At 41.8% G+C, this 21,101-nt stretch overlaps 1 protein-coding gene across 2 annotated transcripts in view; it reads left to right on the forward strand.

Moving 5' to 3' along the window:
- Nucleotides 1–21,101, forward strand: part of mmd (disintegrin and metalloproteinase domain-containing protein mind-meld) — a 75,723-nt gene that overhangs the window by 20,844 nt on the left and 33,778 nt on the right. Inside the window, exons 9-20 of one of the 2 annotated variants that reach the window (XM_075891850.1) lie at nt 5,668–5,738; nt 7,558–7,584; nt 8,348–8,407; nt 8,919–8,990; nt 10,163–10,329; nt 14,103–14,184; nt 14,246–14,333; nt 15,412–15,463; nt 15,524–15,632; nt 15,697–15,795; nt 19,904–19,975; nt 20,675–20,770. In XM_075891850.1, coding sequence (XP_075747965.1) covers nt 5,668–5,738; nt 7,558–7,584; nt 8,348–8,407; nt 8,919–8,990; nt 10,163–10,329; nt 14,103–14,184; nt 14,246–14,333; nt 15,412–15,463; nt 15,524–15,632; nt 15,697–15,795; nt 19,904–19,975; nt 20,675–20,770 — 995 coding nt within the window. The remainder of the gene's footprint in view (nt 1–5,667; nt 5,739–7,557; nt 7,585–8,347; nt 8,408–8,918; nt 8,991–10,162; nt 10,330–14,102; nt 14,185–14,245; nt 14,334–15,411; nt 15,464–15,523; nt 15,633–15,696; nt 15,796–19,903; nt 19,976–20,674; nt 20,771–21,101) is intronic. The other variant, XM_037434130.2, reaches the window with a different exon arrangement.

Raw genomic sequence — 21,101 nt, forward strand, 5'->3', positions numbered from 1 at the left:
GATACACACACACAAAACAAACTACACGTTATCAAGCCACACCTTGGCCATTTGCCACCAGTATCAAAATCACGCCTGACAGAGGTAACACTAACAAGACTCGGGATAGGACACACATACACGACACACACACATCTTTTGTCCGGTGGTGACCCACCATTGTGTGATAAATGTGGTGAGGCATTAACAGTTCTTCACGTTTCAATCCAATGTAAACAGTTAGACACTCTAAGAAGACAACACTTTTCATTACCCTACCGACAACATATACCTTTACACCCTGCAATGTTCGTTGGTAGGGAACCGCTTTTTAGTAATAAATCATTGTTAGCATTTTTAAAAGAAATCAATAATTTTCATATCATATACCCGGGCATTCCGTAGCACAACCTCTCTAGAGAGGTTTTTGCTGTGGTGGCTACACAGGAAAGCACTTGCCTCACGGCCCTTGGACGCAAGGGTATGAACGAGTGAGGTACTTGTGCTAATGCCATACATGTCCACCATCGTTTTTATTATCGCCAACTTTTGTCATCTATTCGCACCACACACACCCTTCACGGCATGGTCATGATTTTATTACTTGTATGTTTTTACCCGCCTTACTGCGAGGAATTTTATGGCCCTTATACAGCCGCTAATCACAATCATTGTCCACATTCTTTGTCCCATAAACTGGCGCTCTTTGGCCATCAAATGGCCCTTGCGCCAAAAACCACCACATATCATCGCCTCTCATCTACTTTATCTGGTTATTTATGTGCACGCAAAGTTGGGACTGTTGGTTGGTGCCACTTGTAGCCATGACGGAGAGTATGGGCACTATTTTTTTTTTGCCTTAGTCAGAAATGCTGTTTCGGCATTGCATGTTGAGTGGTCAACATCTATCACTATGCATCAATGACAGGTGAGAATTGTGGGCAGGAGACCATACAGGTCAATGCCAACAGCTTGAATCGTACCGACAAACACAGGACTGTTTGTTTACAGCTCTTCACTATGAGCTGATGTTGGAAGCCTTGGGCATAGACAAAGGGCACAGGATGTGACACATCTCTCTACATTGGTGGATAAGCTAGACCAGTAGAAGCGACTTTTTATGAGATCGCACATTTTTTGACCGGCAGTCATGACATCGTGAGAGGCCTTGGAAACCTGAGTAAGCAGGGAGTCAAGCATGATAGGCACCTAGTGTTGGCTGTCGTGGGGATAAAGATGGCGGTACAGGACGCAGCCTTCATGCTTGAAATGTGTCAATTTTCGACAAAGGCAGGCATTAGGCAGGGTAGATGTATACTGTGCGGTAGAAAACACGGATGGGAAAAGACAAGGACAAGCGCAGACTATCAAGTGAAGGTTTATTTATCATACACCGCATATATACTGTGAGCTGTGAATATGTCACTGAGGGTCGTCAGGTTCTTCAACGACTGCCTGATAGTTTTTTTAAGTGACTCAGCGAGCATAGACGAGATATCATCAAATGTCATCTCCGCCTTTAGTGAGTCCACTCGTCCTGACACACGAATCACCAGACAACAGTTCTATTCGCTTCTTAGACATGAAACTCATGTTCAGCGCAAATCACACATGCTGGGTGTGTGAGCCTAGGGCTATAAAACCACTTTGGCTTTTTAAATCGGCACTGCAGTAAGCTGGTCAAGAGAGGCATAGTGAACTCTTGCTTTGCAAACGCCCTAGACCGATCTTGTTTTCATATGATGAACACAATCTTGCAAAATCAAGTGGATCATTTAAAAGAAGCTGGCTATTTGATTCACCTCTCGTTTTTGTAAAAGAAGAAAAAGCCCAGAAGAGGAGAGAGTGCTGATCACAGGGACAAAAGCAAACGCGACAAAGTCGCGGTGATTCCTTACATGCACCAGCTATCATACCGGATGAGAAAGGTCGGCAAACGCATTGGCATGCAGGTTGTTTTTTCCGCAGCTCACAGGCTTTCCCAATTTTCCAAGCTGACATGTGCAAGCATCAAGCCCAAACACTCCTGCAATGCCAGGCACAAGGCCCAGTTTGTCCGATGTGACACAAATGTAGTGTACAGAATTCTGCTGTTATGTGGTGCATGCTACATCGGGCAGACTGGGAAGTGCTTCAATGAGCCCCTGCGTGAACATGCACTTAATGTACGCAATGGCAATGAAGGTTTGTTGGCTCAGCTTGTCAGCAGGTGTGGTTGTCATGAGCTGTTCGAAAATACAGCTGTATTGCATAAACACAAAGATGATCACACCCGGATGTTTATTGAAGCAGACAAAATGTTGCGGGAACCTGACAACTGCATGATCAAACCATTGGTTGCTTTCCTAGATAGACAGCTTCGGTATCTGGTAAATGGCGCATGTGTGTAATTAATCTGCTTTTCTGCCTCGTGCTTCAGGTGTATGAATTTTGTTGTTTGTTGAAATGCTAACAAGAATTTTGCTGTTTGTTGAAATGCTGTCTTTTCTTTCTTTTCTTCTTTTTCTGTTTGTCATAAGTATACCTGTTGCAGGATAAATAAACTCTCAGTTGATAGTCTGCGCTTTTCCTTGTCTTTTGTCCGTGTTTTCTACCCCGCATTATATATCAATCATAAATCACCAACTGGCCCAATCGTCCACTTTGATTAAGCAGGGGCAAATTTTCTTGATGGCAGTCAATTATATGTTGATGCTAAGAGTCGGATAGCTGGTGAACTATATGCTAACCATGGGTGTCACAAGGAATATGGTTCATTGTTGCTAAGGACAAGACATATATCGAAGGATTATTCGAGAGCTTGACGCAGAAGGTAATAGCAAAACCAGTGCATGGGGCCGTAGGAAATTGGAAAAGTGCATCCACATCTTGGTGCCTTTTCCTACTTGTAGATACTAGTAAGGTTGTATTTTTACAGGTGTATAATGTAGAGACCAAGGTGTCGGTATAAATTCTTGAGCATGGAAAGCGAACATAAAGCATAGTGGTTGGTAATGAAGAAAAAATTGAGGCCATCAGGATAAGATCGAAACTTCTGTATCGACCAAATGACACCTGGACACTCCTGCTGAGTGATGGTATAATTGCTCTGGACATTTGTCAGTATGAAGTTCCCTATAAATGAATAAAAGTAGGACGAGAGGCCAAGGAAGCTGCTCAAAACTTTGGTCCCTTCAGGATAAGGGAAATGAACCATAGAAACTTTGTTGAGATCAGGGCAAATGTTGTACTTGCTGGCAGTGTGACCTAATACCCCTGTTACACGGGCACCCGTGAACATGGTTTAACTTCTTTGTCTTCACGACAACGAAGATGCGATCTGTGTCACACGGCCACTCTTACGCAAACGAAGATAAACGGAGCATTTTGCAAAGCAACTGCAGCGATCTCCCTTTGAAGCGGAACGACGTACTCTTGTCCTCAGTAGTCTGGAGGTCAGAAAAAAAATTTCGAGTGCTAAATTTGCGCAGTGAAAACAATAATACTTTATGGCAATATTGAAAGTTTTTTCGTTGCAGTACTCATTCATAATGCATGTTTCTTCGCACATACGCCTGCCAGAGTACTCTTCACACCAATTTCCTCCACACCGTGCAACCTGTGCCTTGCAAGTCGGACCGGGATATTTTGTCTGTGTGTGCAGTTGTCGCTGTGTTCGCGTTTGCCTGTGAGAGGAATGACCGTATAGTGCTGCAACGTAGTCACCTACTAAAGACACAGCACAGTATACAGAAGACAAAATGTGCGCTAATGAGACAAGAAAACTCGAAAACTTTTGTACACAGACAACTAGTTGTAGAGCACGACGCAGCTGTAAACAAATGCAGCATTAGGTACAAGGTGACCAGCGTCGCTGCCAGCATCACTAAATTTAGCGAATGTGTTTTTATTTCGAATAACTTTTAATGCTTTGTTCACTTCAGACCTACTTAAGCATAGAGAAGATTCACACAAAAAAACAACAACTAGAAATTAAATTAGAATATTTATGCAGAACAGCGTCAGCTGAACCCCACGCAGCAAATATTACAACTGTGTCATTGCCGTGTGACACTGCCACAACTTCTTCGTGGGACTCCCGTAGGGAAATTTACGTTGTTGGAGTTTAACAGAATTTGATGGTGGCCGTGTGAAAGAGTATAAGACCCTTATGTGACCCAAGATATTTGTTTTGCTGGTTGTCACGAATTACGGGCTGCAGCTGCGGGCGATGGACCGAGACATGACTCTGTAATCAACAAAACCGCTTGAATCATCTCGCACACGGTGCACCCTCTACATACAAAAATACAAAAATGTACCAAACGAATAAAAATGACTATAATCTAGACTCCTAACTTATAAACAAACTCCATGCAGGGTAAACTGTTCTAAATGTCATCCAGTGACTCCATAGCCTTAATGCTTCTCATGGTGCTTTTCGTCACCTTACTTGTCGTAACTGACGCGCTGCTCGTCGATGTCCGGACTGGTGGGGTCCTCGTCGGGGATCTCGATGCTCTCGGCGAAAGTCGTCGTCCGTGATCGCCTGTTATCGTTGTCGCCTGATGTTGATGACGTGGCGATGTCTCGATGGTTGGGCCTAGTGGCTGCTGGCGATACCCGGTGCTGCATGATGACGTGGCCATCCAGGGACTGTCTTCGGTGGCCTGCTTCAAAGGGCGTTTGTGCCAGGAACATCGGCGCTTGCTCTGCGCGGTGGCTGCATCCCAAGTAGCCTCCCTTGAAGCTTGTCAAGGTCTTCGTCTTCTTGGGATGCCAGCGTCACATGTTGTCGAGTCGCTGTTCTGCCGCTACCATTGCTAGTACGCTAGCTGGCGATGCGTCCTTCTCTTGCAAAGCCCACGTCGACAATGTGAGCTCGTCAATGCTTGTGTGTCGATTGCAGCTGGGGTCACGCGCCTCGGGCCTCACTGTACGGTGCGCGTGCTCGTGCCATTTTTAAATATGTCAGCTTCTAATCGTCTTTTTTCCTCCTACGGGCTCTTGCTTGTGACACTGGTGAAATCAAGCTTTTTCATGTTCGGCTGTAAGTGTTGGCAAGGTACTTGAGAATGTTGTTCAGACCTTAGTGCGAAATGCTTTGGTTGTTGACACTGTCTGCCTAATGCAATGTAAAGCGTGACTGAATTGTGTTTGCTAAAGTACATTTGCCAGCCGTACTTTTGAGGGCACAGGAGGGGAGTATGGCTGCGCTGTGGGAACCCAGGGCAGTGGGGCTATAAAAGGTATGGTCAGAGGCATGTTTGCCTTCATAAAGGCGTGCTTTTTTTTTCCCTTTGTCTAATTACTAAGCCAAGGAAGCAGTGTCAGGAATGTTTTGTCGGAAAGGGTTTGAACAGTTGTCTACATTTTGTTACGCTATAGTGTATATGAGTGTGTAAGCTTGAGTTTCTGGGCTATGTTGTCTGTAGCAAAATGTCACGAGATGTCATTGACAAGCTTGTGTGCTTTAATGAAGCACTGAAAGGCATGAACTGTCGAAAGGGTCACTTTTGCTGATAGGAGTACATATTACATAAAGGGCAGCTTAGCTCACAAGAACCGATCAAGAGTAGGGCCATCTTGCATTCAGTGTTCATCGACAGTCTGCTGCTGACTTATGTGATGACTTAGCAGTGAGCAGCTTATTTGTGCTACTTTGTAGTGTGGTTGAATGCTGGGAAACCTTGCCATTTGTGCACACAGGCAACTCACGCATGCACGAGTGGGGCTTCAAGCACTTCCGCAAGACTCTCCCAACTCTGCCCAGATATAAGGCAAGTCGCACTAGCATGTATTTGTTACTTTTATATTATTGCATGCTTTAAAGAACCCCATACTGCCACTTTTTTTTTCGACGTGCATGCCTAAAAGGTCTGTGTCTGATAGGAATGGAATTGAATTGTAAATGGTCATATATATAATATTGACTTACTATTTGCCTCTAGTGTCCCTTTAAGTCTGCTTCACTGTGCTGCGCACATCCTCAGGGCAACAGAAACATGCGGTAGTCGTGTGGTTAGTAAACGATTGTACGATGCTTTGCGTGTTTTCACATTCTGACCTACACACATGGGCTTTCCGCTGTGTTTCCGACAGAGTTTCGGATAGTTGATGTACAAGAGAGAGAGATAGAATAAAATAAGGGAAAGGCAGGGAGGTTAACCAGGAATCGGAGCATCTGGTTTGCTACCCTGTACTAAGTGAAAGGAGAATGGGGAAAAAAGATGGGAAAGAAAGCGAAGATCGAAATAGACAGGCAAAAAAGAAAAAAAAAAATTGTGAGTTGGGGTACTATAGCCTATACAATAGGCCACTACCATGCAAAAAGTTCAATATGGCCTTCACTGATTCTCTGTATGAAGACAGATCATGTCGCCTTTCAAGCACTGATGTAGTATTGTTGTACGTATGACCACAAAAAATTGCACTCGCTCACACACACTCATGAAATATATTTTGCGCTTAGGGCTCACTCGGGCTCCGACGTATCAAAAATTTTCGCATAAGAAGAAGCCGCTATTGCTGTTCCAGCAAACAGAAGAGATTTGAGGTACAGCAACCGTCGCAATATTTGAACCACCTATAGAGAGAGGAAAGAATTTTTATTGCAAAAATACTGTTGCGGGACAAATAGTGCACTAAAATAATGACTGTCCACATTTCTTTAGAGCAGAATCTGAGAAGGTCGAACGCAATGACGGGGATGTTTGGCACGTATTGACCCACCTTTAATGCTATATTTGCATCTAAAACTTGCTTGAAGGTTTCTATGTAAGCAGCAGAATAGAAGAAAAAAACAAGCATCTCAAGCATGATATTTTGGCGTCAAGAGTCCTTTAATGATTGTTTTTATAAAATGTGTGCTCCGAGGCCTGTATGCTGCTTGACTTAAAGCAGTGGACTCTTATTTTCGCTATGTACGGTGTTGTTTTTTACTGGTGCATTAGCGTGGCATTACTGTTGTTACGTTGTAACAAATATTTATTGACTGTTTAAAACTGCATGCCTGGTGGATACGCGGGTAGACAAAAACCACACCATTTACGAAGGCGCACGTTCCCCCACACTCAGGGTTGCTAGGGCATTATGTCCATTCACGTCAACATTGACACCAGTCGTCACACTGTACTTTCCGATATTTGGCTCATTTTAAAGTAACAAAGAGGTAAATTGTGATGGACTAGACATGGCAAGACTACAGTACATCTTTTCTGGCTTGTCACATGGCCATTTTCTCTGCTTAAGCAAATGTAATATATTGTAGCTTAACCTTCCTTTAAGCTGTGATAAAAATAGTTGCTGCAAGTGTTTTTCAAATTTGACAGCCAAAGCCTCAGAAAAGTCCTGGTGTCTTCAAGTAAAGAACTACAGGTCCTGTTGTGCAGACATTTTTTAAAGCAGCTGCTTTGGAAAAAATACCAACACTTTTAGTGTATTGAATGGTATGAAGATTAATTACTACCAGTGCATGGCAATTTTCCACCTTGGTCCAAAGAATTTACTGGGCAATGCTGTATGTATATCAAGAGACGTTCTTCTCATAGGGTTTGTTTATCTATGAAATACCGTAATGTTTGACTGTTTACATTACAGACTAGAATCCAGCCTCGGGCTGACAAGGTAAGTATATTTTACAATATTTTAATGCATGCTAGAAATGTGCTTAATAAATGCCTATACTGCAATGAACAAAACACTCCTATCACATTGCTTTTCATGGGACCAGCATGCATGCAGCTCATAGTTTATGCGTTTATGACTGCATGAGTACTGTGTCAACTCTTTATAGACCAGAGTCTTGCTATGGTCTATAAAGAGTTGACAGTCTAGACACTTTGCTGTCTCCTTAACCTTTTCCTGCGTTCATACATTTTTGACTGGATATATTGCCTTGATGCAACGCACCAGCTAGCCTAACAATGAGTTCTGCTTGATTCGCTTTTTATGTATTGCCCCGTGCTGCTCTTTTGTGCACCTCTCAAGTCTGTAGTAAATGTGTCTTCAGTGATATACTTGGCTATGTTTTCGTGTGACTCAGCTCATAAAAGCCTAACCTTTAAATGTTTATAGTTTGTGTTGATGCCAGATAGTGCCGCAAGATGCACTGAAGCATGCTGACTGTGTGTTATATTTGTTTATTCAGCCAGTATTGCAGAAGAACTGGCTTAGAGTGTTGTGGGTGAGCACTTTTTAGCATATGCTATCAGTATATTGCAGCGAACTCTGCAGTTGTGAACGCCATAATCTTGTTTATCTATTGGCCGCAGACAATGCAGGTATATATGGTAGACAAAACACAGTGTGTCTCTGGGACCTACAGTGTTCGGAACAATATTTTGTGTTTTTCACTGAAGGCCCATTCATTTTTTCACAATCTTTGCAGAGAGACGTACGAGAAGTGTACAAATTTATTGAACTGGCCCTTGTACTGGACCAAGCTATGGTGAGTTCAATCCATGGTTTTTATTTTTATTTTTTTTTAAGTTTCTTTGCATTTCAAGAAAGTGTAGTTTTACTCACTGTCGAGTCTGAGTCGATTTATGAGTGAGTTTGCCGACCTATTCTGAATGCCTTTGTCTTTTGCCCACCCTCACAAAGCAATGACGTGCTTGAAAGGTATGCTGGCTCAATGTTAACGCCTGGCTCCACAGGTGCCTGCATTGGAATGACTGGGTGTGGCCTGGTAGTTTTTGTTGGCTATGTGAGGAATGGCTGGATGAGCTTATGTTCGTATCACTCTATAACAGTATGCTTCCATCTGGTTCTCCAGAATGAATTCTTTTTATGTCTAAAATAAAATTACTCAGGAATATAATCTGCAACGCTGTCCACATTGGCCACTGAATTTGTGCATTGAATGGTATGGTTTGCACATCTTTTTCATTTGCATCAAAAGTGTTGTAATGTGATCCTGAGAAGAGAAATTATGCTAGGTTGATTATTTGTGCTTTCAGTTTGACGCCCGTAACAGCACCCGTACAGAGGTGATGAGCGATGCCATACAAATAATCAACTGCGTAGACATGGTGAGTGCTGTCATCCTCCTGCATTTGCTTTGCAAAGTAATCGCACAGTACACATTTCGTCATTTATGTTCATTTCTAATGGCAATGTCGAAGCAAGTTTTTGTACTCCTTTTGTTTAAACGAGAAGGTTCAAGTGCATTAAAAGCAGCAGAAAGAAAAGCTGCTTATCAAAAATGACCAGACTAGGCGAGAAATCTGTATGGTGCATTTCCTACATCCGCACTTTTACTTGCTTGCCGCTGTCACTTTGTCTGAAAGTTCTCATGATAATTGGCAATGCTCTTGCAATGATAAATCATAGCCATAAATTTATTATATTACATTTATTACTGCAAATATAAAATAACATTTTGGATAAATAAAAAAGAATGCAAATATGACATGATAATCTTATAAGTGCTTGGTCTATTTGTTTTTCTCACCTGTTTCACATAAATCTAGTAGCTCCATGTGCAAGAAGGGAAAGTCACTCAAACTCGGACTCACTGTAATTTTCCTGAGTCGGACTCATTCGGACTCAAACTCGGTGTATCAGAGTGTTTTAAAAATCATCTCCAAAAAACTTTCTCCACATGAAAATAGTTTTTTAGAGGTAAAATAGTAGGAGATATACGTATACACACCGTTTGTGGAACAATCTTAAGGAATGAGCAAAAGCCATGCTCTGCGCAACTCGAACATGCTATCACAAACCTGGTACAGACCCTGAGCTCGGAGCCTCAGACCTGATCCTGGCCCAGGCCTGCCATAGAAACTGCTTATCTCGGTCCAGCCTGGCCCACGGGTCGAGCCACACCGGGGTTTTCGGTTAGGCCGAGCTCGTGCAGTGCTCTAATCTAAAGAGTTCCTCTGTAGTGTGGTACAATTCATGTGGGGCAGTCTGGCTGATTTATCAATGACCACCCTATGAATAACATTTGCTAAGGTAAAGATGGCTTTCATGCACAACATTGCTGCTCATGAACGTGCACACCTGTTTTTGATAAACATAATGACAACTGTGCCAAAATTATCATTTAAGCAGTAAAGAGGGCTTGCACACTTTTTTTATTATTTACAAACACTGGGTGTCACATTTTTTGCATCTAACAAATGGGCTGTTCTTATGCCGCTGTGCAGAACTTGTATAAGAATGAGCATTTTTACTAGCAGTTCAAATTATAACTATGCAGTACTTTCGGACGGTGAATACACGGGTTTCAATTGTCTACCTGGAGACGTGGGCAACGGGGGACCAGGTGGAGCACACAACTGACATTCGCCAAGCCCTGCTCAACTTCGTTGACTACTCCGCCAAGAACCTTTACAAGCAGGCTGTTGATGCCACTCACTTGCTCACGTATGAGGCTTCTGATGTTTGGAAAGCTTTTTTCACTTTTTTAATATTGAATTTCTTTTCACAATTGTGTTCTTGTGCTGACCTTGATGACTTTTTGTTGAACGTACTAATTAGTAGATGCCGAAATGCATTGTGGTGGTGTCACAGACTGGATACAGCATCCGGCATAAACAAACCATGTTAATACCATATATACTTGCATAATAGGTGCACCCGCAGTTTGGTCGCGAGAAATCAGATTTTTTCATTTCCTCTCATAATAGGCACATCCCAAACTTGGCCGTGATCAGTAGTTCTTTATCATAAGTGCACGGTTGCGATTTGACGCCCTCTTATGTTTATTGAAGTGAGGAAAAAAAAACGGAAAAATAAAAAGACCGTGGCTGTGCTGCACCAGCTTTGTGACCTTGCTGTGTGAGAAAGAAGGATGGTTGCTTGGGGGTCGGAGTAGGCTTTTGCACCAGCTCTGGTGCAGCTTCAGCCACTAGCCCGGCCCCACGCTCTCCGCATGGAACATGCGATTGCGTTCTTGTCAAGTGCGCATTGAGTTTCTTGTCGAGAAAAGTGTCAGCGTTATCACGTATTTTACCTCTACTGCAAATTTAAAAGCTTTTCGGCTTTCCGACACAAACTTTAGCCCATATACGTGGACTTGTACAAGCTCGGCAGACTTTTGTCGCTGTTGATTTTTGGCCGTGAACATAAACAGTGTATCACGTGCACTGCTCTTGGAGCAGTGCTTGAGGACGATCTTTTCGATGCCGAATTTTCATGTTGTCTAGTACTAACTTCCCGCAACAACACGCCAAATCATACGCTAGACGTAATCACTGTTAGTGCTGTTCAATGGATCCCGAGCAATCAAAGTTGCAGTTTTGTGAGGAATCAATGCAACTCTTTTAGGTGGCTCTATTTGAAGAAAAGGGGACATGGGTGGCGCTTGTAAAACTCGAATGGTGGTTCACGATTTTATTGCAATGTCTTGGATATGAGGTGTGAGCCCGTGCAATCAAGTGGACGGTACTGTTCAGTGCACAAAATTTTTGTCATGATAATGTGTGGGGTCTGATATGGCGAGCGCCACGCTCTTGGAATGAACGGACACGGCAGATGCGATTGGAATGATCCAAGCCAAACAATACACATTTATTTAACTACTTTTGAACGGCGATATCGTCAGCTGAATAATTATACATCAATTAGGATCAACATGCTAAAACAGCCTTACACAAAATTGCACAACACTCAACAACATAACAAACACAAGAACGCACATAAGGCGGCTTCGCCAATGCTTGACTCACCACGTGGGCCCACCACAAACAGCCCACGGTGCCGTCCACGGCAGACCCACCGCTAAAGGCAACCGCCACTCGCAAAAAAGACTCGCTCAATTCTCTCTTGCCGCCACCAAGGCTTGCTGCTAGGGGTCACCGCCGGTGCTACCAATCTAACCATGATGATGATAGTGGTGATCACTGCTCACGATCATGCCACCTACCGCTCAATAGTTGTGAACCCAAAGTACGGCTTTTGTGCAAGACATGTACGTTATGCGGTGCAACCAACTTTAAATAGAGTATCAGCACCCCCACAAATGCGCATAATCTAGGTGGCCTGTAATGTAATCAGCAAATTTCTGCGATGGCACTTTCTTTTTGTAGTTTTTTTTTAATTTGAATGCACACCTTGTTGCATGCCTCAATTCTCAGGCAGATTAAACTGTATGCTCAACACATTTTGCGCTAGTGTAGCCTATGAGGAAGGTTGTTTCCGCAGTAGTGCAGATATTCATGACTTCGGCGGCATACGTTATCAATTGTCTATGCCATAGTCGGAAATACAGTTTTTAGAAATTCTGCCTCGCATAATACACGCACCTCGAACTTAGAGCCAGATTTTCTGGAAAAAAGTGTACCTATTAGGCAAGTAAATACGGTGGTTAGGGTGTGCAAACACAGGTACGACAGAAAGGTCAAGACATCTCTAGACTAACAACTGCAAAGGCAGAGGCACACAACAACAAAAAAGAAAGAAAGCACGAAAATTTATCTGTGCATGCCCATGCAATAGAGGAATCTATCAATCCAGCATGCATTGGAGTCTACGTGATAGATAACTATTCAGACACTTGGTTTCTTATGTATGCACATTACTCGATGGTAGGCTCACACATGTCGTACCCCAGTTATTGATATATATAGTGCCAGGCCTCAACTATTAAACACACTTCTTCATTCCTGTGCCGGCGTTAAATCATGCATTCATCGAATTTAGGTGTGCACTTTCACTCTCAACGATCTCCACTAAGTGATCTCTTATGTTCCAATAATAACTATTTGCCCACTTGCCCTACATTGAAGAGGCTGCAGTGAAATGGAATTTCTTACACCAGACACACACGGCAATCAGTAAATTTGTTGGTGTACATCTCATGAAAAAAATGTCAGTCTGCTTCTTGTCGATCACCAACTCATCCTTTCTCTTTACGGTGGCAGATATTTTAGCTAGATTATTGACAGCTGTAAAAATAGCATTAACACTGTACTTGCCCCCCACTTTCTTTAGCCTGTGGTATATGCAATAGGTGTAAGAAATATAGACGACATGCTTTTTTCTATTGCTACTTTCAGTCATGCTCCAAATCTTAGTGATTTGTACTTTAGCGTAATTTACAAGCATTTAGAGGACACCTGAGGTTATTGTATTATTACATTGATGATTAATTGATTTACTGCAGTGGTGGTGACTTTTTGTCAATGATTACCTCAGTGAGTGAACAATCGGAGTTAAACGGGCTCTGTGATGCCCCAGGAATCACACATTGCTCACACATTGCTCAAAGTTGATCTTTCAAGGCTTCCAACCCATTACAAAGCGCTCAGCCACAATTTTTCATCATCTCAGCTACAGCACAAAGAAAGTGCACCTAATGTCTTACAGATGTGTAATGGGTACCACGGTTCTCCACAGAATCATGAAAAATGGCCTAGTGGGTGCTTGTGTAGTCATGAAAATCATGATGATTTAGGGCGTAGTGGGTACCTTACATGTGTAATTCTGTTAGTTTCCCTTAGAGAGGCTCTAGAAATGCTGCTCTTACAGCTTTCACTTTGACTGTACTGCGTGTTCTGCTCAGGCCTGCAGATTTTTTTTCACCCTATTCTGAAACTCGTACATATTTAACTTAGTGTGTTGTACTTCCTTGGTTAGCCACACGCACTTCTTTGCTGTCCTGTGCACTAGAGAGTCATGGCTCCTCAGCTGTTTTAAGAGCTTTTACCAGCCCTTCTTGTAACATATGCTTGTAGTAAAATAAAATTTAAATTTCAGTTCTAGTGTTTCTAGATATCTGTGTTGTTTGGTTTTGTACCATAAGTTGGTTGTTCTTGCACTTAGCATTAGAACCAACTATGTTAAACAGATGTCACCATTTATCAAACAGTTATGCACTTTGACCTTGTTTCATCTATATACCATACAAATAAATGAACTGAAATAAGTAAGCATGAACTGTAAACAGCATTTTTTTTATGTGCCCACAAGAAGTCTTGATTAGTTGACAAAGAAACCTTTAATGATAGCAAAAATCAATTATTGGCCACTCTTGCAAACAATTGTTTAATAATTGATTAAATAAAGTATTTAATGTGCCATCTTACATAACTATTGTTTGTACATTCATGAAATGCACCTTTTTTTTGCATAACATTCTAAGCAGCCCTTGCATAGGGGCTGTGCCAGAATGTTTAGTGGGGATGTAATGTGTGCAGTGGTCGCCACTTTCCAAGTCGAGAGGTGGGCATGGCCATACCTGACACTGTGTGCACGGCAAAGGCAGTGGGAGTAAGCCAAGTGAGTGTGTTCTGATGAAGCTCTGCGCACATGTACTTACCTTTTCTTCTTGCACGTGCAGGATACAAATGTGTACGAGCCCCATCTAGTGGCCAGCACTGTGACACACATGCTCGGCCACAATCTCGGCATGAGTCACGATGATGGTGGTCAGTGTGTTTTGCATTTGACACCAGTTATGCTGCCTCACTCATTTACAGCAGTTTCAACTTGTGAGGTTTTAATAGTATTATGCATTTCTTTTCACTATTGAATTGCTGTTTAATAAGTTAGGATTCTCTTGCATAGCTTATTGTATTAGGTCTCCAGCTCATGAGTGTTTGGTATTTGACCTGCACATGTAATCACATTCGGTGGAGCAATGCATGGAATCACCTGCTGATCAGTTTTCATAGTGAATATTTTACCTAAGTGCAAACTTTGGGTAGGACACACTTGGTAATTGATAGTCGTATAAAACATTTATTCGCAATTACAAACAGGCACTCCATAGTTAGAATAGCATGAACTACAGCTCTCTGTTCTTCTTCATCTTGTGGTAAAGAGACTCTCGATAAGTGCTGACGCAGTTAAGTTATTGAAAGTGTAATGAAAGAGAACCGTGTGTTATCTAGATAAAGCTGAACAAATAATTCACCTTAGAACCTACTTACTATATAGTTAAAAAGGGATAATTTGGAAAGAGGGCTATGGATGACTGTATTTAAAAAGGGCATCATCAGTGGCACATTCTTCCTTAAGAGTTAGCATATATACTGCGTTCAGTGCTCATTACGTCAATTCCTCACCACATTTTCTTCTACCACTGTTTAAAGTGCGATATTTCTCAGGCACCCTAGCAGGAAAACGAGCTTGTCAAAAAGTAGGGCTGGTGTTCATGACCATTCAAATATTGGTCGGCTTGAGGTTGGCAAACTAGGTTGGGTCAGTATCGTTTTTAGCTAGTGCCCATTCTGTTTGTCAACCATGGGTAAATGGTCCATTATTGGCAACGGGCTGATGGTTGTAGAGCCAGGCTGACTTGTCAGGGCCAACTTCGGGCCACACGAGTCCCATGTTTGTTCCAATGATGGCAAAATGATGATGATTAATAAACCAGCAGCTGCAAGACGGTTACGGAGGAGAGATAGAAAAAAAAAATTGAGAACAAACTAAACTTTATTGCAACCAGTGTTCTTCAAATATTACTGTGAACTGATGAGTGAGCTGTTCAAATGTTCTCCGCAGGAAGCTGCCAGTGCCAGGACTCGTGGGGTTGCATAATGGGGCCTGGCATTCTGTGAGTGAACTGTGAGTAATTCTTTGCTGCAGTGTGATACATGTTGTGCTCACTTTGCAGAGGAACCAACCATATCCAGCCATACCACTTTTCATCATGCAGCCTGGAAGAGTACATAAATGCGCTGCGCATTGGTCATGGCATTTGCCTTTTCAACAAGCCTGGCCAGGTAAGGAATAGAGCAGGGTGGCAGTGGCTCCCTGACGCAGTGACGTCAACGCGATGTGTTCCAGGTTCTCTTGGACTGTGGTGACCTTCAGGGACCTTCGTCAGTGCCCATTCACTGCACACCGCTGGCACCTCATGGAAGTACTGACGAAGGCGTGACAAAGGCACGCAATTCCTAGATCTGTCAGCAGTCCAGAGGGCCTGGAAAAGCTAATATAGTGTGCAGTGCAGCATGTGTGTGTGCTTTTAGTTTGCCTTCATTGAAACGCTTATGGTAAGACGCGCTGCTTTGCAGGCCATGCTTATACAGTGTTGCAATAGGGTGGAAAGTCTAATTTATGCTCGTCATGTTGTACTGTTCTAGCCAACAACCACTTAAGGAAGAACAAAATGCACAAACTCCAGTTTAACTTTCCGGCGCACAGTTTTATACACTAACGTAAAACCGCAAACCTTGCGGAAATGATTTCGTCCTTAAAAAACAAATTTCTTATTGAAATAGTAGACAGAATGGGCGGTATGCTTATATACCTCACTTCAGTATATTAGCAGCCTCAGTTATTGTAATTGTTTGTATTCATAGGGTTTATAAAAGTTTGCTTAGTTAATTGAGAGCTCATTTAAATTACTTATCTATAAATTACATGGCCTCAACTCACTGAGGCTTTCTACACTTCATGCAGTGTTGCTCTTAGGTCTAAGGCGTGATTGGCAATCCCTAGACCAAAACATAATGTCATCACTTTGTCACGTGACTTTTGGTGTCACTTGTGTTCATGATGACTCCAAATTGGACCTGCATAAATTGCATGCTGCCTTGCATGTGAATATATGACATTGCTACTGCATTCTCCTGTGCACTTTTGCCCATAGGCATCATTTGAATGCAGTAAATGTCATATTGTATCCCACTTCAAATCACCTTCTTTTTGCCAACTTTTGATCTCATGCATAATATTTAAGCAAGCTACAGGAAATATTGCACCTACATTGGCTGCAGTGCTGAATTTTGCAAAAAAAAAAAATTGGTCTAGTTTAAGTAGTCTGCTGGTGATCAGCCTGATGCTGAAAGCTAGTTGGTAAATATTCATTACGTAAGAGAGCAAACACAGACACAGCAGAACTGTTCCACTTTGTTCGGGTTTACCCTTTTTTATGGTGATAGCTCTTACGCATAAAGTTCGAAAAAAATGTCATTCTGGTGCTTTTTGTTTACAATTGGAAAATTTTGCACATTTTATTGGAATTTTAAACATTTGTCCATAAAGCCCAGAAATCCTGGGATGGCAATAGGCATGTCTTCAAGGCAAGGCTTGCAATCTGTTGTGTGTAGTACTGGTGTTATGTAGTGAGATTTTATGTTGCTTTCATAATGCTTGAACATTGCTGAAGATGTAGAATAGAAAATATATTTAAGCAACATTGAGCCAGAGTCTTACAGTAGTAAAGCCACAGTTCATTATTATCATCGCTAAGCCCTTTAATCAAGCTTATTGACATTCCTTTTCTGTAGGCGTCTCTCCTTCTCCCCTGGCCACTCACAACGTCCCTTGCCACTTGTTTCTCAATTTGCTCATTGTGATCTCAAGATCCACAGCTGACACTATGGTCACAATCTTTAGCAACTGTCACAATACTTGCGCACACAAAAACAAAATTCAATGCATTTCTCGGCTGCTTTCTACAGATATGGCGTATGCCCAACCATGTGGCTCAGTCCTGCCAAAAAAAGATCAGGCAGCCAGGTGAAAAGATGTCACCATCATTAGTCTTATTTAACTCATTGAGCACCAATATGTTGTACTCTCCTTCATTTGCACAGAGAGAGCCACAGCACCTAGCCACTTGATCAGACATGCACTGTACACGAGAGGTCCCACTAGCAGCAACCTGTGCAAGTGGGCTTGGTCATCTTGTACCATGACGGCAACTCTGAATTCTCATTAGCAATAAACAAAACAATATGCTCAAACACACAGTATTGCTCGCACTGGGACAAAAATGAATTTATCTTTCTTTACTGATATATCTGACTTAGAGGTATGTATGTGAAATCATTTTTGGATGCAACTCAGGTCTTGACATGTCAAATTGGCCTTTGAGACTTGAATAAAATAGCCATGTGGGCAGTTCCAAATTGTTTGCATCACATGCACTGCAAAAATCATGCCATGCCTTGTGAATGCAATTTGCCTTTGCTCCTTTTATGCCATTCCAGTCTTTACTATCATAGGCAAGCTTTACCATCACGGGCAGAATCACGACCAAAATCTACTAATTTTGATTTTATGTTACTCAATACTTGAGACTTTTTAATGTTGTTCAGAATTAAAAATTGGTCAGCAACATGTAAAATTCAATAATGCTGGCCCACTTATTATTTTTTTTTTTTGTAGTTGAAATGAAAACTGAATGTCAAGTTTTACAATAAGGCTCACGTGCTGTGAAGCAGGTAGTGAACTTGTCCACCCACTGCTACAGTAGCAGCACATTCTGAGATCCTGGGAGCTTCAGCCCACTCTGGTGATAATAGAATTCTAACAAGATGACGTCAGCACTCCTGTATGTTCATCTTAAAGACAAAGTTTATGCATGTCTTGTGTGACACCTACAAAATTTGGGCAGCACCTTTCTTTTTTCTTTCTTGTTTGTCTGGAACTGAAGTGGGTCACAGTTGCAGTGATTAGTATTAATTTGATTGACTGGGTTCCTTCTTAAAAGGGTCCTTCACTGGACCACATAGCAAATTTTAGTTATGCACTGGAAGTTGTTATAGGCATGGTACAGGTCATTATAATGCAAGAATATTTCAAAGCAGTGGGCAGCCGTGATGTTGGGAGGTGAGCTTCACACACTTGCCTTTTAACCTGTCCAGTCTTTTCGAGCCAAACTCCTTCACTACGGTCTCCCATAATGCAGCTGGAGGATCGCGCGGTGTACGCGCATTGGCATGCATTTCACTATGCATGTTCATGACGAGACAAACACTCCTCCTTTCTTTGGAGTTTATGCTTCACTAGGGTGGCTTGATGTCCTCATTACTCTCCATGGAGTAGGTGCAAAAAGGACATCTAGGTGTTTGCTGCATGGTGCAGCACCTTCATCAACGTAGATGCACTCGGTGGTGTATGTCTTTGCTTCATCTTGAAGTGCAGCACCGCACGAGAATAAGGGCTGACAATATTCGCTTTAGATTTCACCTCTTTCTGCGGAGCATAGTGCTGCTATTGGCAGGCATGGTCATGAGTCTGCAATGTAAGCATTGCACTAGTCAGCTCAGATTGGCCAGACCTGGTGAAGGGCCCTTTAAAGGGATTAAAGGGACTGCAAAGTGAAAAAGCGAATCGATTTAGACAGATAAACATCTCTATGCTAACTTTATTGTTGTTGATTTCGCCATCTTAGGTTAATTAACTAAGTAAAAATAAAGACCGAAGGTTCTTTCTTAAATTTTGCATTCAAGTCTTTGCACACGAACCTCAGTGGGATGTCGGAGATTTCAAAATTTTTTGTGGCATTTTAGTCACTTTGGCTGAACTAAATTTCCTCTAACTCTGTACATTAAGTTTCTGGCTTTTTCAGAGTGAAATATACTTCATTTTTACTGGTTAAGATCAATCTGGGCTCTCGTAGTCACCGTTGAAGTTTGTTAGCGGATACAGCTAAAAGCAAACAACTACAACTTGCTTCGATCTCATGATTTATGACATCAGAGCAATTGTAGTTGCTTGCCTTAACCTGTGTCCCATGGGACTATTTCATTATTGTCCTAAAGAAACCGATAAAGAAACGGTGCGAGAACTTCAAGGTGGCTATCCACCTTCATTTCCTTTTCGTGAGTCTTCTGGCTTACCGAGAATCTTGCCACGGCAAGAACTGTACCTTTGGTATTGGGAAATAGTAACTTACTGATAGTTAAGTATTAGTATTAATTTTTTTTGTTAGTGCCCCTTTAAGCTTATTTTCTGTCAAATGCTTTGGTGTCTTTTTGTGAGCCTTGATGTCTTCGCATGCAGTATGTGTAGCTTTTAGTTATTTAAAGTATGTTTACTACGACAGTGTCTACTAAAAAGTTTGTATTTCACCTAAGCAAGTATGTTTCAAATCGGTATTTTGTTTGGTATTGCACTGGTCACATAATAAACCTCAATCTGCTGTATTCGTTCTGGATCGATTTAGTAATGTTCATGAATTCACTGCAAAATCACATAAGCTTACCTCTATCACTATGAAGGGGCTTCCTGCAGCATCTTCCTCTTGTTCTTTGTACAGCTCGAAGACTTCCGCACCTGTGGCAACGGCATCAAGGAACAGGACGAAGACTGCGACTGTGGCACTATGGAGGTAAGCCCAACCACTTGAATCTGAAATTTTGAAATTTTTTAGAATAATTTTGAAAGAGAAGTGAAACGAGTCAATTTGAATTGATAAATTGTACTCTGACAACTCGAATGTTGTTAATTTCACCATCATAGGTTTATTAATAGAGGAGAAAATTAAGGTTGATGCTTCATCTTTGAGCTTTGCACCGACATCTCACACAACTAGCTGGCATAGCCTTGGTTATGGCATATTGTTTAGCATAATTTGTAGTGACAGCGATCCACTTCATTTTCAGAGTCATGAATATAGGACTTGTTTGTGTTAACAGAGCTAAGCTGTCAGGAAATGTACTAGTTCAATTTAATTAGAACCAGTTCAACAGAACATTTCTGTCTTGCAAAGTAAACCAGTCAGATGTACTCAATTTTTTTTTTTTTTTGATGAGCTGGCTTGGCCTCAAGATCTCTGCACATAACACTGGGCACTGCAATTTAAGTCTATGTAAAGATCACAAAGTTTTAGTTTACCTGGTAGTAGACGGTTAAATAACTATCCACGCATGATTATTACAGGTGGAAAGTGACATAAGTTCTCCATGGCTCATTGTTGTGGTCAAGCATTATTCAGTGTTTGGTATAGTGTTCTGAATTCTGAAACCTGCCACTTCTTCTTAATTACTACTGAAGAGTTTTCTCAAGATATGTCTTTGTGTCATCCAAGGAGTGTGCAAAGACTGACCCCTGCTGCGACCCGATCACGTGCAAACTGCGTGTTGAAGCAAACTGTTCAGCAGGGCCATGCTGTGAGAATTGCAAGGTCAGTGCTGCCACTAGACTTGAGCGAAGCATTTTACATTATGGTGCATGGCACGATTATTGAACTGAACTTATGATTCATCTTGTTATTTTGCAGTTCATTTGAATCTGTTGCAATGCAAACTCTGTAAAGTGATCTGCTAAGCATGTCCTTTCATTGACCATTGGTAGTACTCAACATGTCAAGAACTGCATCATTACTGTTATAGTTCTATCCTTTTTATGTCTCACTTTATGGCATGCACTAAAAAATAAGCTGGGCAAAATTTATAACGATTTCAATGACAGTGAAATTCGCAAAAGACAATTTTGAACTGTGCAGTTCACAGTTA

This window comes from Rhipicephalus microplus, chromosome 1, assembly GCF_043290135.1.
Source record: "Rhipicephalus microplus isolate Deutch F79 chromosome 1, USDA_Rmic, whole genome shotgun sequence".
Lineage (NCBI taxonomy): Eukaryota > Metazoa > Arthropoda > Arachnida > Ixodida > Ixodidae > Rhipicephalus > Rhipicephalus microplus.